Genomic DNA, 19,167 nt, shown 5'->3' with positions numbered 1-19,167 from the left:
CAAAAGCCTTGAAAACCATCCCAGCTCAGACTACTTGCTGCACCACTGTTAATTTAAATGACACTGTTTTATATATGAACAAGCTTGCAGTCGCCACTTCCTATAAACACATTAAATGTTTTAAGTTCAAGCCACAGTGGGAGAAGAAGATTATGCTTCATAGTCTTAAATACTTTTATTTTCCTGGATGAATTTCAAGTTTCACCTTTTAAGATCAATAATATTTGGAGTTACATTTAAGTCAGGCATGCAAAAATCTTTCAGCTGTCAAATCTAAGTCTCCCAGGAATATCGTTCAGAAATGCTTCAGTTTAAATGCCAAAAAGGAAGGTCAATCTGTTTGCTCTCACCACTAGTATTTCATATTTCAAATGCTTTTTTAGTGAAACAACTAAGTCCTAGCTCCAAATAGGCTTAGCCATGACTATGCACATATTTAAATCTACAGAAATGAAATCTGTTTAAGCTTTAGACATGATTATACACTATAAGTATAGACCTTGAAAGGAGGTCTTGTCCTTTTAACTCAGGAAGCTTCCATAAAGGCTCACTAACAGTCTTATTTTATTTACAAAATCTAAAATGAAGGGGTGGGGAGGACAAAGAAGAGCAAACGTGTTAACAGGAGTCTCTGTTATGTCAAAATAAATAGTTTATCCTAATATTAAATCATCTACTTGTTGTTTTCTCTTCGTTTTTGCAATCTTCTCTCATCTCCCAGCCCCCTTGATTAAAAACCGCCCAGCAAAGTTGAACCCAGGTTCTAGAGCAGGGCGATATCTGGCTTTAAAAATCATGATATATCACCAGCTAAACATTGCAATGTACCTTGGTTTTCCCCACATTGTGATTTTTGCATAGCGCACCCACCCACCCACCCACCATGATTCACAATGATATCTTTCTAGCTCAAAAATAATGCAACCAGGATCACAATATGGACTTCAAACCAGTTTTGGACAATATATTGACAGGGCCTAGAAGAATAACCCTCCCTCTGCATCACATGCATAGCTGAAGGCAGTGGAGGGGACAGGGAAGCAAAGTTTGGCTGCTGATTTCTTTTCATGCATCGTTTTTATTACAATTATGTGGGCACAAAGAAATATTGCATTCAGTTGGAAACACTTTATGCTTGGACTAAGGGCTCAGCCACACTTGCACTTGTCCCACTGCTTTCCCCTGGGGAAACCTCATTACCACTGAACTGGAGCAAACATCAATCTGCAGAAAACCCAACTGACTTTTGCTCCAATTCAGTGGTAAAGAGCGTAGGTACCGCAATACCTCAAGGACTGCCTCTCTCCATATGAGCCGACCTGGACCCTGAGATCATCTTCCGAGGCCCTCCTTCGTGTGCCTCCTCCTCGAGAGGTCCAGAGGGGGCAATACAAGAACGGGGCCTTCTCTGCAGTGGCTCCCCGTCTGTGGAATGCTTTCCCCAGGGAAGTTTGTCTGGTGCCTTCATTATACACCTTTAGGCGCCAGGCAAAAATGTTCTTTTCACCAGGCTGTATGTCTTCTGAATGAAGACGTGGGAAATGAAAACTGTTGCGTTATGGGCCTTTGCTGATGATCTGATGATAGTTTTGGGAAACTAGAGGAAATGGAGACTCTTATGGTTTTAAGATTAATCATCAGAAAATGTTGATGTTAATAAAGAACATGACAACAGAGGATCCAAAGGTATTGATGGAGAAAACTGGATTTCAAATTGGAAAAAGTAAAGTATTTGGGTATTACTCTGACAAATATGAATTGTATGTTATTTCAAAATAATTATGTTAAGACATGGACAGAAATTAAAAGGATATGTGCCATATTAAGAATAAATATAAACTTAGGTTGTACCAAAAGACACCTTTATGGATTTCATCACAAGAAGCCTTCTGCAGAAAAGAGGTGACAGGCAAAGAGAAATGGACAACATTCCAAATGCATCAAGGAGACCATAAAATCAAAACAAGGGAAGAACTAATGGTGAAAAGTTATAATATTCATTGGTTTTCTTATATGCAATTAGCAGAGAGGTTTGAATTCGATAAAAATATTTTTTGTATAGAGAAGGAAGTATGGTCTTTTAATTTCAACTGTGCACAGATGATAACATGTTTGTTAAAATATGAAACAGAAGAGCAAGTTTAAGAATGTATGATTAAATGGGCAAAAATTCATAGAATCATAGAATCATAGAGTTGGAAGAGACCACAAGGGCCATCGAGTCCAACGCCCTGCCAAGCAGGAAACACCATCAGAGCACTCCTGACATATGGTTGTCAAGCCTCTGCTTAAAGACCTCCAAAGTAGGAGACTCCACCACACTCCTTGACAGCAAATTCCACTGTTGAACAGCTCTTACTGTCAGGAAGTTCTTCCTAATGTTTAGGTGGAATCTTCTTTCTTGTAGTTTGGATCCATTGCTCCGTGTCCGCTTCTCTGGAGCAGGAGAAAACAACCTTTCTCCCTCCTCTATGTGACATCCTTTTATATGGCTGTGCTCGTTTCTCTCTGGTCGGGGACAGAGGGTGGCCCTTGGGGGGGGCTGTCATCCCGCCACTCCTTGGTGTGTGGAGTGCCCCAGGGTGCGATACTCTCCCCGATGCTTTTTAACATCTTTATGCGCCCCCTCGCCCAGCTTGTCCGGAGTTTGGGGCTGGGCTGCCATCAGTATGCTGATGACACCCAACTCTATCTGTTGATGGATGGCCATCCTGACTCGGCCCCCGACACACTGATCAGATGCTTGGTTCTAATATACAGATGGAACAGTTGGAGTATATTTGGACTAAAGGGTTAAAATTTACACTGTTATTATTTAAAAAGAAGTTTTATAAAATTATGTATTGTTGGTACACAGCTCATGAGAAACTATTAGAATGTATAAAGGTCTTTCAAATGAGCATGAAGGGAAATTTTATCCTTGGGTGTTTTTGACAATTTTAGAATTAAAACAATAAAGAATACTTTAAAAAAAACACCTGAGAAACTGTGAGACTCAAATAATGTATCCATTAAAAACAAACAAACAAATCCATAACAGTGGTTAATATGCAACATAAGCAAATATTGTTTGTGTGCACCTGTACTTGAAAAAAACTCCATCATATTTAGCATCCCATGAGTCTGATTAGAAGTAAAGAATAAGTTAATAATGCCTAATGAAATTATGTCCAGCTTAGTGTAAAATATATTTTGGCAATATATTTTGGCTGGACATGAGTCTACAGTGTGATGCAGCAGCAAAAAAAGCTAATGCTATTCTAGACGGTCGCAACAGAAGTCTATTGTCCAGATCATAGAATCATAGAATCATAGAGTTGGAAGAGACCACAAGGGCCATCGAGTCCAACCCCCTGCCAAGCAGGAAACACCATCAGAGCACTTCTGACATATGGTTGTCAAGCCTCTGCTTAAAGACCTCCAAAGATCAATGAAAGTAATAGTACTCTACTCATTAAAACTGAAATGGTTGGGCATAAAAGCCAATTTTTGTAAGGTTGCGAATTTAAGCCGCACTTTAACTTTTCACGGTCAGAATTTGGAAAGGAAGTGTGACTTATATTTGGAGCAATACAGTATTTATGAGAAATAACAGAGGTGCTGTATGTAAGGAAAGAATAATGGTCAGCTGTGAGAATGGACCAACATTGAGAGAAAAGATGAAGTAATTTGGTCTGATCTGTAATAATTTGGAAAACACACACACACAAAGATATATATATATATCCTGCCAAGTTGGAATTCAAGGTGGCTTACAACATTTAAAAACAACAGTCATAGAATAATAAAAACAAATTGGTTAAAAACAATACTTAAAATGCATCACAATACCAGCAGTGGCGCAGCCAGCCCCTGGGGTGCCCGGTGTGGCGCGCACGTCCTGCAGCCGGGGGCGCTGCATGGAGCCTCTCTGCCGCCTCCGCCTCAGCTGTCGGGCGGCAGAGGAAGAGGCGGTGGGCAGACGCAAGCCCCGGGCCATGCTGCTGTTTCAGGCAGCGCGGAGCCTGCAGGCGCCCAAGCCACCACGTCACTCCCAGGAGTGACGCGTGGTTTGGGCACGCTGCAGTACCTGCTGGCCCCCATGCTGTGGCGCCAAGTGCCAGCTGCGTTTCCTTGCGTTTGTTGACTGAACTAAAAAGTTTTGTGAGCCCAATTTTTTATTTTTAAAAACTCTTATTTTTGTCATTTTGTCACCCCACCCCCGCAGTGATGACACCCGGGGCAACCTGTACCCCCGCACCCCTCTTCCTCCGCCACTGAATACCAGCAATTAAAATTTGAACTGACAGCAGCCCAGTCATCAGCATCGTCTGCACCTTACTTTCCAAATGCATAAATCCTTTTACTGCAAAAGTAAATTGTTGCCTCTTCGCCTGAACAGAAGCAGGAGCCAAGTCACATTGATCTTATCACAAAGAGAAAAGTTCGTTTGCTGATTGGAATCTCAGTTCCACAGCACTGCTGAGGAATGAAGATTCCAATAAGCAAACAAAGATTCTTTTTCTTCGTCAAGATCCACAGGGCTGCCTAGCAAGAGGCAAGGTGTGTGCCTTAAAGCCCTGTGGATCTGGGGGCAGAGAAACTTCATTTGCAGATCAGAATCTCTGTCGCTATGAAGGGAAGCTGGGTCTCTCCTTTGCCTAACAAGGTGTGTGCCGTAAACCTGCAGAACAAAAGCCAGAGCAAAACAGGGCTTGTGCCTTGCAGGTTGTGCAGGCAGAAGCAGCTTTTACTGCTGCTCTTGACTCTTGCAACACGAAGCTGAGAGGCACTAGGCGCTTCTGCCTTGCAATCAAATGCTGCTTCCTGCCTGCTGGGTCAGCAAGGCCAGCTGAGCACTGCATTCTCCATATATTACGGGGGGCAGGGAATATGAAACTTTTATCCTGGTATGGAATTCATACCGTTAAGAGGCACAGTATGGATATATCACCCAGCCTTATGAGGAACGGTTGAATGAGCTGGGTATATTTAGCCTGGAAGAGAGGAGCCTGGAGAAGAGGAGGTTAAGGGGTGATATGATAGCCATGTTCAAATATATAAAAGGATGTCACATAGAGGAGGGAGAAAGGTTGTTTTCTGCTGCTCCAGAGAAGCGGACACAGAGCAATGGATCCAAACTACAAGAAAGAAGATTCCACCTAAACATTAGGAAGAACTTCCTGACAGTAAGAGCTGTTCGACAGTGGAATTTGCTGCCAAGGAGTGTGGTGGAGTCTCCTGCTTTGGAGGTCTTTAAGCAGAGGCTTGACAACCATATGTCAGGAGTGCTCTGATGGTGTTTCCTGCTTGGCAGGGGGTTGGACTCGATGGCCCTTGTGGTCTCTTCCAACTCTATGATTCTATGATTCTATGATTCTAGGAGACTGAGAGGAGATAGGATAGCCATCTTCAAATATCTCAAGGGCTGCCACATAGAAGAGGGAACAAGCTTGCTTTCTCCTGCTCTGGAGGGAAGGACTCCAACCAATCGCTTCAAGTTATAAGAAAGGAGATTCCGACTAAACATATAAAAAAACTTTCTGACAGTGGAAATGTTATGTACTGAGGTTCTCACCCTGGGCCACCCTGGGGATACTGTAGATAGTTTTCTCTCAGGTCCACATATGCAAATAAGGAATTGAAAGTGACGTTCAGTGATTGGATAGTTACAGAAAATTGTTACTGTTGCTTTGTAGTTGAGCTCTATATAAGCAGGCTGGCTGAACCCTTCAGCTCAGTTCTGTTCTGACCAACGAATAAACAAGCTGTTTGAAGAAACGCTGTGTTGTCTGATATGCTCACCCACAACTTAACACTAGCGACGAAGGTGGGATTGATGGACATCAGAGACACGGCCACCCTCTGAGCTGAGCTGAATCACTGAGCTGAAACACTGAGTGAAATCATGGAGCAGAACCAATTCAGAGCTGACTGTTCTGGCTAGAGCACTGTGTTCCATCCATCGCACTCCTCGTCGGCATCGGAACCATGGCTTCACTCGTGTCACTACTGCCGTTTGCGCCAGCCTCTGAATCATGGGACTCCTACCTCGCTCGGTTTGACTGCTACCTCCAAGCAAATGAGCTGACAGAAGGGTCTGTAAAGCGCAAGCGGGGCCTCTTTCTCAGTCTTTGTGGCTCCGAAGTGTTGAGAGCCAGTGTGGTGTAGTGGTTAAGAGCGGTAGACTCATGAAGGGACCAACTGGTTAAAGGTATACAAGTGGGAGCTAAACAGTACAAATTGAAAGCATTTGCTGATGATGTGGTACTGACTTTACAGGAGCCAGAATCTAGTACCAAAAGAGTACTGGAATTGATTCAAGATTTTGGTCAGGTAGCAGGCTTTAAGTTGAATAAGATGAAAACTAAGGTTTTAGAGAAAAATCTAACTGTGATGGAGAGAGATAAGTTTCAGAAGGAGACAGGATTAACACTGGTTAAGAAGTGAAATATTTAGGGGTTAACATGACTGCTAAGAACGTGAATTTATTTAAGGATAATTATGAAAAATGTTGGACTGAAGTGAAAAAGGACTTAGAAATATGGTCAAACTTGAAGTTATCACTGTTAGGCCGAATTGCTGTGATAAAAAATGAACGTATTGCCAAGGATGATGTTTCTGTTTCAAACATTGCAAATTTTGGACAAAATGGACTGTTTCAAGAAGTGGCAGAGAGATCTCTCTAGATTTGTCTGGCAGGGCAAGAAGCCTCGAATAAAATTTAAGATATTAACAGATGCTAAAGAAAGAGGTGGATTTGCCCTGCCAGACCTTAAACTTTATTATGAATCAGCCGCTTTTTGTTGGCTGAGAGAATGGATGCTTCTTGAAAACACTGATGTGTTGGATTTGGAAGGTTTCAACAATGTATTTGGTTGGCATGCTTATCTGTGGTATGATAAGGTTAAAGCACATAAAGCGTTTAAAAACCATATTGTCAGAAAAGCACTGTTTAATGTCTGGGTAAGATAGAAGGACTTGTTAGAAAACAAAACCCCAAGATGGCTGTCACCAATGGAAGCAAAGGCCCAGAAAAAACTCAATATGGAGGCCAAATGGCCGAAGTATTGGGAAATTCTGGAACAAGAGGGAGACAGATTAAAACTGCAGAGTTTTGAAAAACTAAAAAACAGAGTGCGTGACTGGCTTCATTATTATCAAATAATTGAGGCATATAATTTGGACAAAAAACTAGGCTTCCAGGTGGAAAAATCAAAATTGGAAACAGAATTGTTAGACCCCAAAGTTAAGAATTTGTCAAGAATATATAACTTGCTGTTGAAATGGAATACTCAGGATGAAACGGTGAAATCTGCCATGATTAGATGGGCACAAGATGTTGGACATTTATGATGGCTGACTGGGAACAGTTATGGACCACAGGTATGAAGTTTACGGCATGTAATGCCTTAAAAGAGAATTTAATGAAAATTATTTACAGGTGGTACATAACACCAGTCAAGCTTGCAAAAATCTACCATTTGCCTGATAATAAATGCTGGAAATGTAATGAGACTGAAGGTACATTCTTCCACCTTTGGTGGACATTAAGAACTTCTGGGAGATGATTTATAATGAAATGAAAAAGGTATTTAAGTATACCTTCCTGAAGAAACCAGAGGCCTTTCTCCTGGGCATGGTCGGCCAATTGGTGCCAAAGAAGGATAGAACTTTCTTTATGTATGCCACAACAGCAGCAAGAATACTTATTGCAAAGCATTGGAAGACACAAGATCTACCCACCCAGGAAGAGTGGCAGATGAAGCTGATGGACTACATGGAATTGGCAGAAATGACTGGCAGAATCCGAGACCAGGGAGAAGAGTCGGTGGAAGAAGATTGGAAAAAATTGAAAGTATATTTACAGAAATATTGCAAAATCAATGAATGTTAGAAGGATGCTGGAATGAAGTTATATGGCTTTAGCAGAAATGTTATAAAGAATTAAGTAAAAATAGATTGTTAATGGGTCAAAGTGGAAATTTAAGGTCAGATTGTTAAGATAAATTATAGAACAAAAATTGAGAAAGATGGAAAGGATTTGCTGAAATAGAAAATTGAACTAGAATACAAAAAAGGGAGGTGTGAGGAGGTCGATGAAACAAGTAAATGAAAGGTAAAGATACGGAAATATTGGATGTGTTTTTAAATGTCTGTGTTTCTTTTTTGTTGTTTTACTGTATTGTATTTTGTTTTTGTTTTTATTTTTGATGTATTGTAAGGTATTGTTTTGTTTTGTTTAACTTTTATTGTTTTTTTTCTTCTTTTTTCCGTAACCATTAAACTTTTAATAAATATCATTAAAATAATAAAAAAGAGCGGTAGACTCATAATCTGGGGAACCGGGTTTGCGTCTCCGCTCCTCCACCTGCAGCTGCTGGGTGACCTTGGGCTAGTCACACTTCTCTGAAGTCTCTCAGCCCCACTCACCTCACAGAGTGTTTGTTGTGGAGGAGGAAGGGAAAGAAGATTGATAGCCGCTTTGAGACTCCTTCAGGTAGTGTTTGTGGAAGACACAGCTCCTGCTTCATCGCTCCTCCTGATTGAGGATCTTCCTGCAGCATCTGTATCAGCTGCCACTGTGGCCTCCACATCTGCCCAGGTTCACACCATCAGCCATGTGCTCAACTGGGTGTGGAGGGAGTGGCCACAAGGGCCTTTTGCATCAGAGTTCCAGCCATTCGCAACCAGACAACATGAACTCTCGGCTCACCGCGGCTGTCTGCTGTGGAGAGACCACGTCGTGATTCCCCAAAGACTCCGTCAACGTGTCCTTGAGGCTCTGCACACTGGCCACCTGGGAATCGTCAAAATGAAGGCATTGGCTCAGTGTTACACCTGGTGGCCTAACATGGATGATGCCATCACTTCCTGGGTTTCTGCCTGTGAAGTGTGCCAAGAATCGAGGCTTGCGCCACCGGCAGCTAAGGGAGGGTGCACATCGATCTTGCCAGCCCCTTTCACGGCTGGACCTTTATGGTAGTGGTGGACGCCTATTCCAAATGGCTGGAGGTGGTCCTGACGCCCTCCTTTACCAAGGCCGTCATCCGGGTGCTGCGAGGCCTCTTTGTAATGCATGGGTGTCCTGATGTCCTCGTCTCCGCTTATGGACCACCGCCTCAGATCTCTGCTCAACCGGCTGCACCCAGACTTTGCCTTGGCTGAACCCCCCAGGCTGTGCTAACGCGCCACGGTCATTTGTTCCAGGAAACCAGGTCTTTGCCCGGAACTTTGTGGGGGGCATTCCTTGGGTGCCAGCCACAGTAGTGGGAGTCACTGGACCTCGCTCATACCAGGTGGTACTCGAAAACAGACGTTTGTGGTGCTGGCACATAGACCAGCTTAGGCACAGAGTTGGGGATTTGGACACTACCGTGGTGCCCCCAACTGCACTCGTGTCTCCGGAAGAGACACCTACAGATGGTGAGGCTCCACCTACACCTCCCTCGCAAACTGCGGGTGTGGAGCCGAACAAAGCCGCTTCAGAGGGTCTGCCAGACTTCCCACAGACTCAGACCACTGCCATGCCTGACATTCCGCCAACTCCACTTGCAGAGTTTCCACCCACAAAAGCGGATCCAGGGGACTTGGGTTCAACGCCACCTAGGGTTGCACCACAGCCTCAGCAAGAATCGGGCGCCCCCCCCCCCCCCCGGACCTGGGTACCGGTCCTCGGCGGTCCAGCAGTTTCCAAGTGCCCAACTTATTTAAAGGACTATATTGTTGGACGTGTAACACTGTCAGTCTAATGAAAATATGTGAAATGTAACCGATATGCTTTTGTGCCTAATTGAACAATTACAAGTAGTGCTGTATATAAGGAAACCTTTACGATTGTAACTAACGTCTTATCTCAGTGGGGAGGGGTGTTATGTACTGAAGTTCTCGCCCTGGGCCAGCAGGGGGATACTGTAGATAGTTTTCACTCAGGTCCACATATGCAAATAAGGAAATGAAAGTGATGTTCAGTGATTGGATAGTTACAGAAAATTGTTACTGTTGCCTTGTATTTGAGCTCTATATAAGCAGGCTGGCTGAACCCTTCAGATCAGTTCTGTTCTGGCCTGTGAATAAACTAGAGCTGTTTGAAGAATCGCTGTGTCATCTGATATGTTCACCCACAACTTAACAGGAACAGTCTCCCTTGGGAGGTGGTGGATTCTTCTTCCTTGGAGGTTTTTAAGCAGAGATTGGCCATCTGTCATGGATGCTTTAGCTGAGATTCCTGCATTGCAGGGGGTTGGACTAGATGACCCCGGGGTATCTTCCAATTCTATGATTCTATGAACATTGATTTACTCAAATGGTCTAACACTAAAAACAAGAACCACATAAAAGTGACTTCTGCAGGAGGTGCTTTAGGGTACAATTCCTCAGACCATTTTTTTGCTATTAAGTAAGTTTGCTGAGCTGGAAGCTGGCACTGAAGATTTGAGAGAATTCTCACAGAGGGATAAATTATGACAACTGTGGAGCAGTACTGACCCTTCCAGCCACCAAACACAATTTCCTCTCTACTATCTCCATTAAGCTGCCCTGGGTGAGGCAATTTCTGTCTGCCTTGTGGCATGCCAGCTCCTTTGTAGAATCAACATTAGTGTTGTCTTCTTAGCCTCATAAACACACTGTCTGATTTCTTAGGCCACATTGCTAAGGAAAAACACAAAGAACAGAAGCTAACCTAATTTTAGCTCCTGGACTCTTAAGCCATGAAAGAGTACCCACCCCAAATCTCACATAAGCAAGATTAGAAATCACGCTGGGCCAGACAGCCTGGTAGCTCTTCAAGACAGAGAGATGTCTCTGTGAAGCAGGACACGGAAGCTCCTGGATCCCTTTGACTGCATCACGCTGGGATTGAAAGTAGGGCTGTGTGCACACAAAGTGTTTGAAATGCACAGAGCTCTTTTTTCTGTGCACATCTGTATAGTTTGTCCATACCTGTTCATTACACTGATAGCTAAAGCAGCAGCCATATCATCATCATCAATTAAATTTAATTACAGCCTTTCATCCAAGGATAACAGGGTGGTTTGCAGTATAAAAACACAGAAACATATAATTAACACTAACCCCCACACCTGCGTTCTCAACTCCCCCCCCCCGTGTTTCCACGCCCCACTGTAGGCATGTGTGCAGGTATTTATTTACCTTGTGTGTGCACAGTTGTTGTTGTTGTTGTTGTTGTTGTACACGTTTTCCAGTATGGTATACCAGACTGTCACCAAACAGCAGATTAAGTTTTAACCCTTAAAACAAAATGTGTCCCTTTCAGCCCCAGCAGTAGCCTACTCTCTCTGAGTTCAGGAGAGATGAGGTCCATTGCAGGCAGGAATTTGTTTGCTTGTGTGCAGCCAAGCGGTTTCTAAATTTTTTCAGAAACAAGTTTCCTGATACACCAGACTTTCACCAAAATAAAGCGTGTCCCCCAGCCCAGCAGTAACCCACCGATAAAGCATAAACTAAGGTAAATGTGGAAGTGAATGAACAATTAGAAGCTAAGTGCGTCCTGAGAAGCATAAAGGAAGTGCAATTCTCTGCAGCGCTACACACCCACTGCAACATTGCCATGAGGGTTGCCACAGCAACAAGTGTACTGTTCACATGCTCTTTCTTTTGTACACACATGGGCTGAAATATGAATTTATTTAGGCTTAAAATCTATTTTCACATCAAACCTGGTTCGTGGGGGAAAACACATCAAGTCATCAGAAAAAACAGGATGTGTCTGCATTGGGGTTGAAGTCTCATGTACAATAATAATTTTAAAAAGCCAAGCACACGGTGTGCACTGAATGCACACTGAACTGTAGTGTGTGCGCAGCCTAGGACCTTCTGAACCACATCAGTCATCCAAATAGCATTTGCAGGTAGCTGTGTAAAGGCACCTATGTAGAGAGCTGACCCTACAATTACATGGAATCAGTTCCTATTAAAATTAATGCTAGCTGATTCCCCATAATTATAAAAAATATGAAGGGCAAAATAAACAAATAAAACCATAATATTAGCAAGCCTTGATAAAGCAAGGGTCAGTCATATCTAAAGAAAAGATAGATTAGCCATTGCTGCTGCTCGGGTGCTTTCTGAGCATGAGAGTGTTCCATATGCCCATTCTCCCAGTAATCCTTACAACCGTCTGTTTCCTCACCATTATCCTGACATTGTAGATGGAGCGTATGTATGTATGTCTGCTAAGACTGAAAAAACATCAGCTTAACTAAGACCAACTGGTAAGTTCATGGCTGAAGTAAGATTTGTCTTTCAGAGTCTTTCAGTCTATTGTATTCTTAACCATTACACAAGCTCCCACCGAATACATCTTTAAGTTAAAGTGTTCTGGAATGGCCTATCAAAATGTTGCATAAAAGAAATTCCATTTGATTTTGAGGAGTCATCTGGCAAAACATTTAAGGAATTCTGAGGGAAGTCAAAAGTTAGGTAATGTTATGGGGGGGCAGAATCAGATGGGTGGATAGATGGATTCACATACTCCTGGTTTGTTCTGGTGCTAGCATTTTATTTGATCCACACTCCCAGGAAATGTATTTGCATATTAAGCTCAATAGTTCACTTTCTGTGAAATAAAAAAAGTGCAGGTTCACAACAAGGAAATAGTCATATGGAGAGGGAAAAAGGTACTTACACTGCAAAGTGATAAATGAAACACTTCCATCCACTCGGCCGTTCCAGAAAGTTGTACACATCTCCCTGCATACTAGTTTTGGTTAAGTATGGGCCATAAAAGCATTTTGTAGGGTAGGCCCGGTGTACCTCACTTCCTGTCATGGATTCGGTGTTTATCTGGAAAGCAGGATCATGTGGATTCTCTTCTTCAGAGTTTGAATAAATTTTTGATCCATTAGTCACCAAAGAATCGGGATCAAGTGCCACAGAAGAGTACTGCATATTGTTTAAGTTTGCTCGCACTTCCAAAAAGGTTGCAGACTTCCTGTGTCCATTCAGGTTCCCCACTTGGGAGTCAGAAGGCTGAACTCTACTGCAAAGGTTATACATTGGGTGCCCACCAGTTTCACCATTACCGTAAGACATTCTGTAATGAAGTAGGTGTATTGCTCACCTTGATCAATATTTAAAATTATAAAAGGTATTGTATATCTTCTCTGCCTTTGGCATTCTCCAGCCACCCAGTAAGAATTCAAACATTATTGTGGAACAACACCGCCGTGTGCAGCCAGTCTGTCACCTGTTACCAGGATTCTGAAATTAAATCACAAGAAGATGTTTAGATAATGGAAGTCTCAAGTAAAAGATAAAGGCTCTGAAGGAGGAAAGCAATTAAAGAGTCACTATACAGCAAAGCAAGTCAGGAGCATGACTTGAGTGTTATTTATAGACTAGTACATGGCACCATTTTTAACAAACGGACACATTGCTTAAGGTTTGGAAATGCTGACAGTGGCCCATAAGGAAGTTCCAGGAATCATTTGTGACAACCACATTATTTATTTCAAAATTCACTTAAAAGTTTTGTCCGTAAGAGTTCACCTAAGGAGCTTAAGTGCACATTGAAAAGTGAATGGAACAAAAACATGCAGGAGAAATGGAATTAGTTGCAGCTCCCTGTTGAATGTACATTCTGTGGCAAACCTGGATTTGTAGGAAATGGACCCAGTGTTAAAGGACAAGTCAGAACTGCTCAGCTGCCTTTTCCTTTTATTTCTTGTTTCATTAAAAACATTTCTAGACTGTTTTTCCTACCAGGCCAGTATATAATAGGCATAAATAAAAGCAACCCCCCCCCACACAAATACAATACAATAAATGAAAAGACAAACAATCAAAATAGACTTTAAAATTAACTTTAAAATGCTTGGCCAAAAAGGCAAGTTTTGACCTGGAACCAAATAGTTGCAAAGTTGGCACCAGTCATTCTAAATTTTATATTAGCATTTTTGGCTAATATGTCTGGCATCCAGAGTATACCCGGTTGTATTTGTAAAACCCAGTACTGAGACTGCAATACAGCAGAAAAGATAACGCTTTGAAAGGGCAAGGCCTCCATGTATGAATTATTGAAAAGTTTAACTTTAAACTGCATATATAACTTTAGGCATTTTGTAATTAATTATTTCTCTTATCTGTGTGAACTGATGGTACACTTAATTATGGGGATGGGGTGGAGAGAAACCTTAGAGATTATTCTTTTGGTTTCTTGCAGTCTGTATCCTTTACATTTTTTCAGTCAGATTTTAAGCCTTAGTTCCAATGAACGTAGGAAACTCCTGCAAACCTAGTGCAAATAGAACCTTTTAATCTTTTACAACAGCTTAATACAAGATTAGGCACATGGCAAATGTTAATGCACTCACGGCTTCAATGTTTGGTCTGGATAACCAGTTAAACCCCCCCCCCCAAAAAAAACCCACTGAGAATTGTATTTTATTCCTTCCGGAAATTATTTTGCTTTACAGGCTCGGATCAAGTTAGTCTTTAGACATACTGTATTACCAAAAAGAAATGGGGTGTGTGTGTGTGGAAGACTTGGACAATTCACATAAAATACCATAAGATAGCATTGTCATTATATTGTCATCAAGTCAGTCTTCATAATTGCTGCTTCAACACTCAGCAATTTCATAACTGTATCTATACCATGTCTATCCTTCCCGCATTTGAATGCGGGGTTTTAAGGCTTAAATTCCTTTTCAAAACATGCCCATTCCCAGATTTCGCTATTTTGAGAGGTTCTAAACTTCTGAATAGCTCTCTTTGTACAAACTTTGAATACGGCATACACATTAGTTATTTCCAGCAACGCTGTTGCATCAGTATTTCCTCAGTTGTCTAGTGATTGCATTTAACTTTTCTACCCTCACGTTTAACATTTCAGAATGAATTTATAAGCCAGCAAAGAGAACTTTTGCTTGCTCAAATCCTTAAAGCAAATAAAATTAGCTGGAATACTCAGTCCTGTGTCTGATAGCGTGCAGCAGATCTTGGTAGGGCAAGGCGGCTGCTCCTGATTTGATGCGTGAGACAGAAAAGACAAAACCTGAAACCTTCTGGAAGGCAGCACATACCCTCTCCTGTTGCAGGGTGTTTTTTCTCTCCCTTGGCGCTTCCCTCTGCTCCATATGGCATAATCCAAGGACAGGAACAGCGAGAGAGTCGTCTGGCTCTGCCCCCTGGCTGATAAAGTCCCACCCTAACCCATTCAGAGGACCTCCCCATGTCTTGTTAGTTTTCCTTTGGCAGAAAACCTGTAGGGCATCATTTTGATGGTGCTGATCATTTTGTGACTGACAGATGTGGCTTTTTCCTTTCCTGTGCTTTTATCAGCATGTGGGGAGGGGTGGCCAGGCAGATTTCCCTCTCTACCCTCCCTTCAAATCCAGAACAAAGGGATTAAGCATAGTTTTCTTATCTCCTCTGAATTCAGACTTGGCTTAATTTCAGACAAAGGTTAATGGACAGGATCTGCGGAAGCCTTGAGTGTTAAAAATGCCTATGAAGATTTGATGAAACCCATGCAAGACAATTTCAGCATCCTGCACCAACTGAACATCATCACGCTGCTCCTATCTTGGAACTAACTATCTTGCTCACTGGGAAAAGCCTTCAGAATATTCAAGAGCAAGTTACATTGCTACCTGGAAATGTCTCCATGCTGGCAGGGGTAAGTACAAAACCTTCTGCCTTTCCCCCCTGTTTTTAACAAAGCACACTTTTAAGGCTTTAAAAAACCCCTCAAACTTTCTCAGAACACACTGGCTGCATTCACACATCACAATAAACCACAATTCATGGTTTACTGTGAACAGAGAGAGACGTCCCACTTTCAACAGCAAGAAACCACAATCCCCGACTTCGCATTGTCCAAGGTGGGGATTTTGGTTTGTTTGAGCCACAGACCTACTATTTAAAGAAACAGTAAAATTGAAATTGGGCATGTCCAAACTCTCAGACACACCTACAGCAACTCTTTTCATCTTTGTCACAGACTTCTAAGATATACATCTTTAAAGATGGGGGTGGGGGGCCTGTTCCTAAAACTGCATCCGAACAGCAGAGCACAGCCATGAAGTGTTGCATGAAAGTATAGACTAGACTTTATACCAGTAAGGTTGTGATCCTATGCGCATTTACTAGGGAATAAGTCCCATTTAACACGCCTGGAATGCCTTCTGAGTAAATGTGCAGATTGCCCCATTCAATTTAGTTCTATCTGCACAAAGGTGTGAAATTTGCTATGGAGACACTGAAACCCAATTTCTTGCAAGTTGGGAGGTTTTCTGCAATGTAGGCATACAAAAACAGGTTTCAACCACCTTAAAGGACTCTAATCCAGATTTCTTCAAGGTATATATACGTTGGTTTTGGGAACGAGATTCAGATTCTCCTGAAATCAGGTTTTTAGCCCCAATGACTTGGTTTCAATACAATCATAACAAAACGTATATGCAATAAAAAGGCTTATTGGATCCTATCTACTGTACAGTACAAAATTCCTCATTACAAATAGTGAATGCATGTATTTTAACTATTCAGCCAGTCCTAGATGTAATTTAGCAATTCAAATTATAACCATTTCTCTATGAAGTGGTTTTCTTGACAAGATACAGCAATTGCTTGAGCAAATTAACTTCTTCATCTTCTGGGCAGCTGCTGTCTTGGTTCAAAAGAACATAGCAAAAGTTTTCAAAGTCAGATATTGCAGTACGCCTATTGTAAAAAATAAATATATCTATCTTTCTGCAGTAGGGAAAGAAGGTATAATATAAAATATATTATTTCTCCATTGCTTTCTGGCTGCAAATTTATAAAAAAGTTAACGTATAGCTATTTTGTATATTTAACACCAAGAAAGGAAGTTCTTTAAAAGCAGTTGCATGAAAGTTTTTGTCAAAGGAAAGAATGTGCAAGCCTATTTTTAATACTGAAAGTGTGATCACGCTTTAGGAGTAAACAAAGCTGAAAACTGGATGTTAGAATCATGGAACTGTAGAGTTGGAAGTGACCTTGAGGGTCATCTGAAGGGCTGCCACATGGAAGAGGGAGCATGCTTGTTTTCTCCGGCTCTGGGTGGTAGGACTCGAACCAAGGGCTTCAAGTTGCAAGAAAGGAAATTCCAACTAAACATTTGGAAAAACCTTCTGACAGTAAGAGCTGTTCAGTAGTGGAACAGACTCCCAGGAGAGATGGTGGACTCTCCTTCCTTGGAGGTTTTTAAGCAGAGGTTGGATGGCCATCTGTCATGGATGCTTTAGCTGCGATTGCAGGGGGTTGTACTGGATGACCTTTGGGGTCCCTGCCAACTCTGTGATTCATCAACCCCCTGCAATGCAGGAATATTAACTAGATCATCCGTGACAGATGGCCATCCAACCTCTGCTTAAAAACCTCCAAAAGGAGAGTTCACCACGGCTGCAGGACTTCCTCAGCATTTGCATGTCTTCTATCCTTGCTGCCTCAACATAAGGTATCTGATATTTTCAAGTCACCTGCCATCTAACATTCCTTCTAGTATCACCCACTACATTTTCACAGCGTTATAAAAGCATATGTTTGGGAAATTTCAGGTACTGGGTATTAAAATAACTGTCTAGTTACCAACACCTAATTTTTATGATCTCATAAGAGCTGAGAATGGGAAACCAAATTCCCATTACAGGGGGCTTTAATAAGGTATCTGTTATACTGAATGTGAAATTTAATACCACATACTGAATGAAACATTTTTAACTGTATGGCTAACTTATGTGAAATCTATGACCACTGAGAAAACTACAAATGCCCCATAATGAACAATGCAGAAAGCAGTTGCATATTTTGAGGTGAAATGGCACAAAACAAAAACACTGATCCTTGCCCATTTCTTAAATCTCAGCTGTTCCTGTGGATCTGAGTGAACAGATTCTGGCTATGAGTTGCACTCAGCTAACTTTTCCTCAGAGCAGACCCATTGAAATTAATTACTCAAGGTCTACGGTGAATAAATGTTAGCTGAATGAAACAATATCTGTATTAACAGCCATGCCCATGAAGCTGACCAATCTGTCATCTGCGGCTCTTTCTTGTTATCTTTTAATGAACCAAAATGGTGAATGGCTGAGTTTCCAGGTATAGGTAATTTGCCACTGCATTTTTAAATTGAAATAATTCAACTAGTTGACCACCTGGTTAAGATTTGTACCTCGTCCATAATAACGGGCCTTGGAGGCTGCTGTTTTCTGCAAATCAAATGCTACCAGTTCCCCAAGTTGGATCTCATTCCTTTCCACATGCCCGCATTAGGTTATAATTTATAATTATACTATAAATATAATTTATAATTATACTATAAATATTATTAATAATAATTAATACATTAATAAATTATTGGGTTGTAATTTATTCTGAAATTTGACATTTTTCACTTTGCCTTTTTTTAAAGTAAGTCCTGTGTTCAGTGGAAGCTGCTATATTAGGGCAACCTGGGTACTGCCCTACCAAGTGAAACCTCAAGCAATCATTTTAAGTTTTCTCCAAAATTTGAACACAACACACTTTCCTGTCCAACACACACGTTCTTATCCTTCAATTTGTACATAAGAGAGACTGCTGGAAATATTTCTGTCACTCTCCCATTCTCTGGGCAAACTATATTGCTGTGGCCACAAGATCTCTTCCATCCATCTCCAGGCACGAAAACCACATGAACATTTTTTGCATTTTTCTAGGGCAGTGGATACCTTGGATCTCCACTCTCTCATCTTCTCTTGATGGCAAACCGGCCAATCAGGACACAGGAGTTAGCATACAGCCACAGAAGAAAATTAGACCATATTATGTTTTCTGAGCATGCAAAGAGTTGTTTCCTTGAGGGCCACACTTAGCATCAGGCCCCACAGCAGGAGGGCTTGCCTGGCCAGCCATTCTGCTTGCCTGCCTTTTCTTTCACTGGCTTGCCTTTTGTGTGAGCAAGTACCAATGGACACCCTGTGAGGCTCCTGTCGTGTGTGTATATATATATATATGTTTTTTATCATACCATTTTTAACAGTAATTAAACATACTTTTACATCTTATTCAATTTTTTTGACTTCCATCAGTCATGTCTGAAAATTTTCCAATCTAATCTCTTAGTATGCATTTCTTATTTTCCCTATTACATTTCAAACTCATAACTAATGTCTCTATCTTTTTCTACTTTGTAACACTTCGTATATTTCGCCTTACAAA

The 19,167-nt window shown here is 41.6% G+C and overlaps 1 protein-coding gene across 7 annotated transcripts in view; it reads right to left on the bottom strand.

The window, feature by feature from the left end:
• The window catches only part of LOC310706950 (potassium voltage-gated channel subfamily KQT member 1-like), a 333,457-nt gene that overhangs the window by 307,699 nt on the left and 6,591 nt on the right, over nt 1-19,167 (bottom strand). For 4 of the 7 annotated variants that reach the window (XM_083503367.1, XM_083503371.1, XM_083503370.1 and 1 more), the window contains one exon: nt 12,629-13,203. In XM_083503367.1, the coding sequence (XP_083359493.1) occupies nt 12,629-13,035 (407 nt within the window). In that variant the 5' untranslated portion in view covers nt 13,036-13,203. Of the gene's footprint in view, nt 1-12,628; nt 13,204-14,910; nt 14,995-15,026; nt 16,069-19,167 lie in introns of those variants that run through there. The other 3 variants (XM_083503368.1, XM_083503373.1, XM_083503369.1) reach the window with 3 other exon arrangements.

Source organism: Podarcis liolepis (assembly GCF_965112155.1).
Source record: "Podarcis liolepis genome assembly, chromosome: 5".
Lineage (NCBI taxonomy): Eukaryota > Metazoa > Chordata > Lepidosauria > Squamata > Lacertidae > Podarcis > Podarcis liolepis.
The sequence above is the reverse complement of the archived record's forward strand: the minus strand, read 5'-3'. Positions and strand labels throughout refer to the sequence as shown.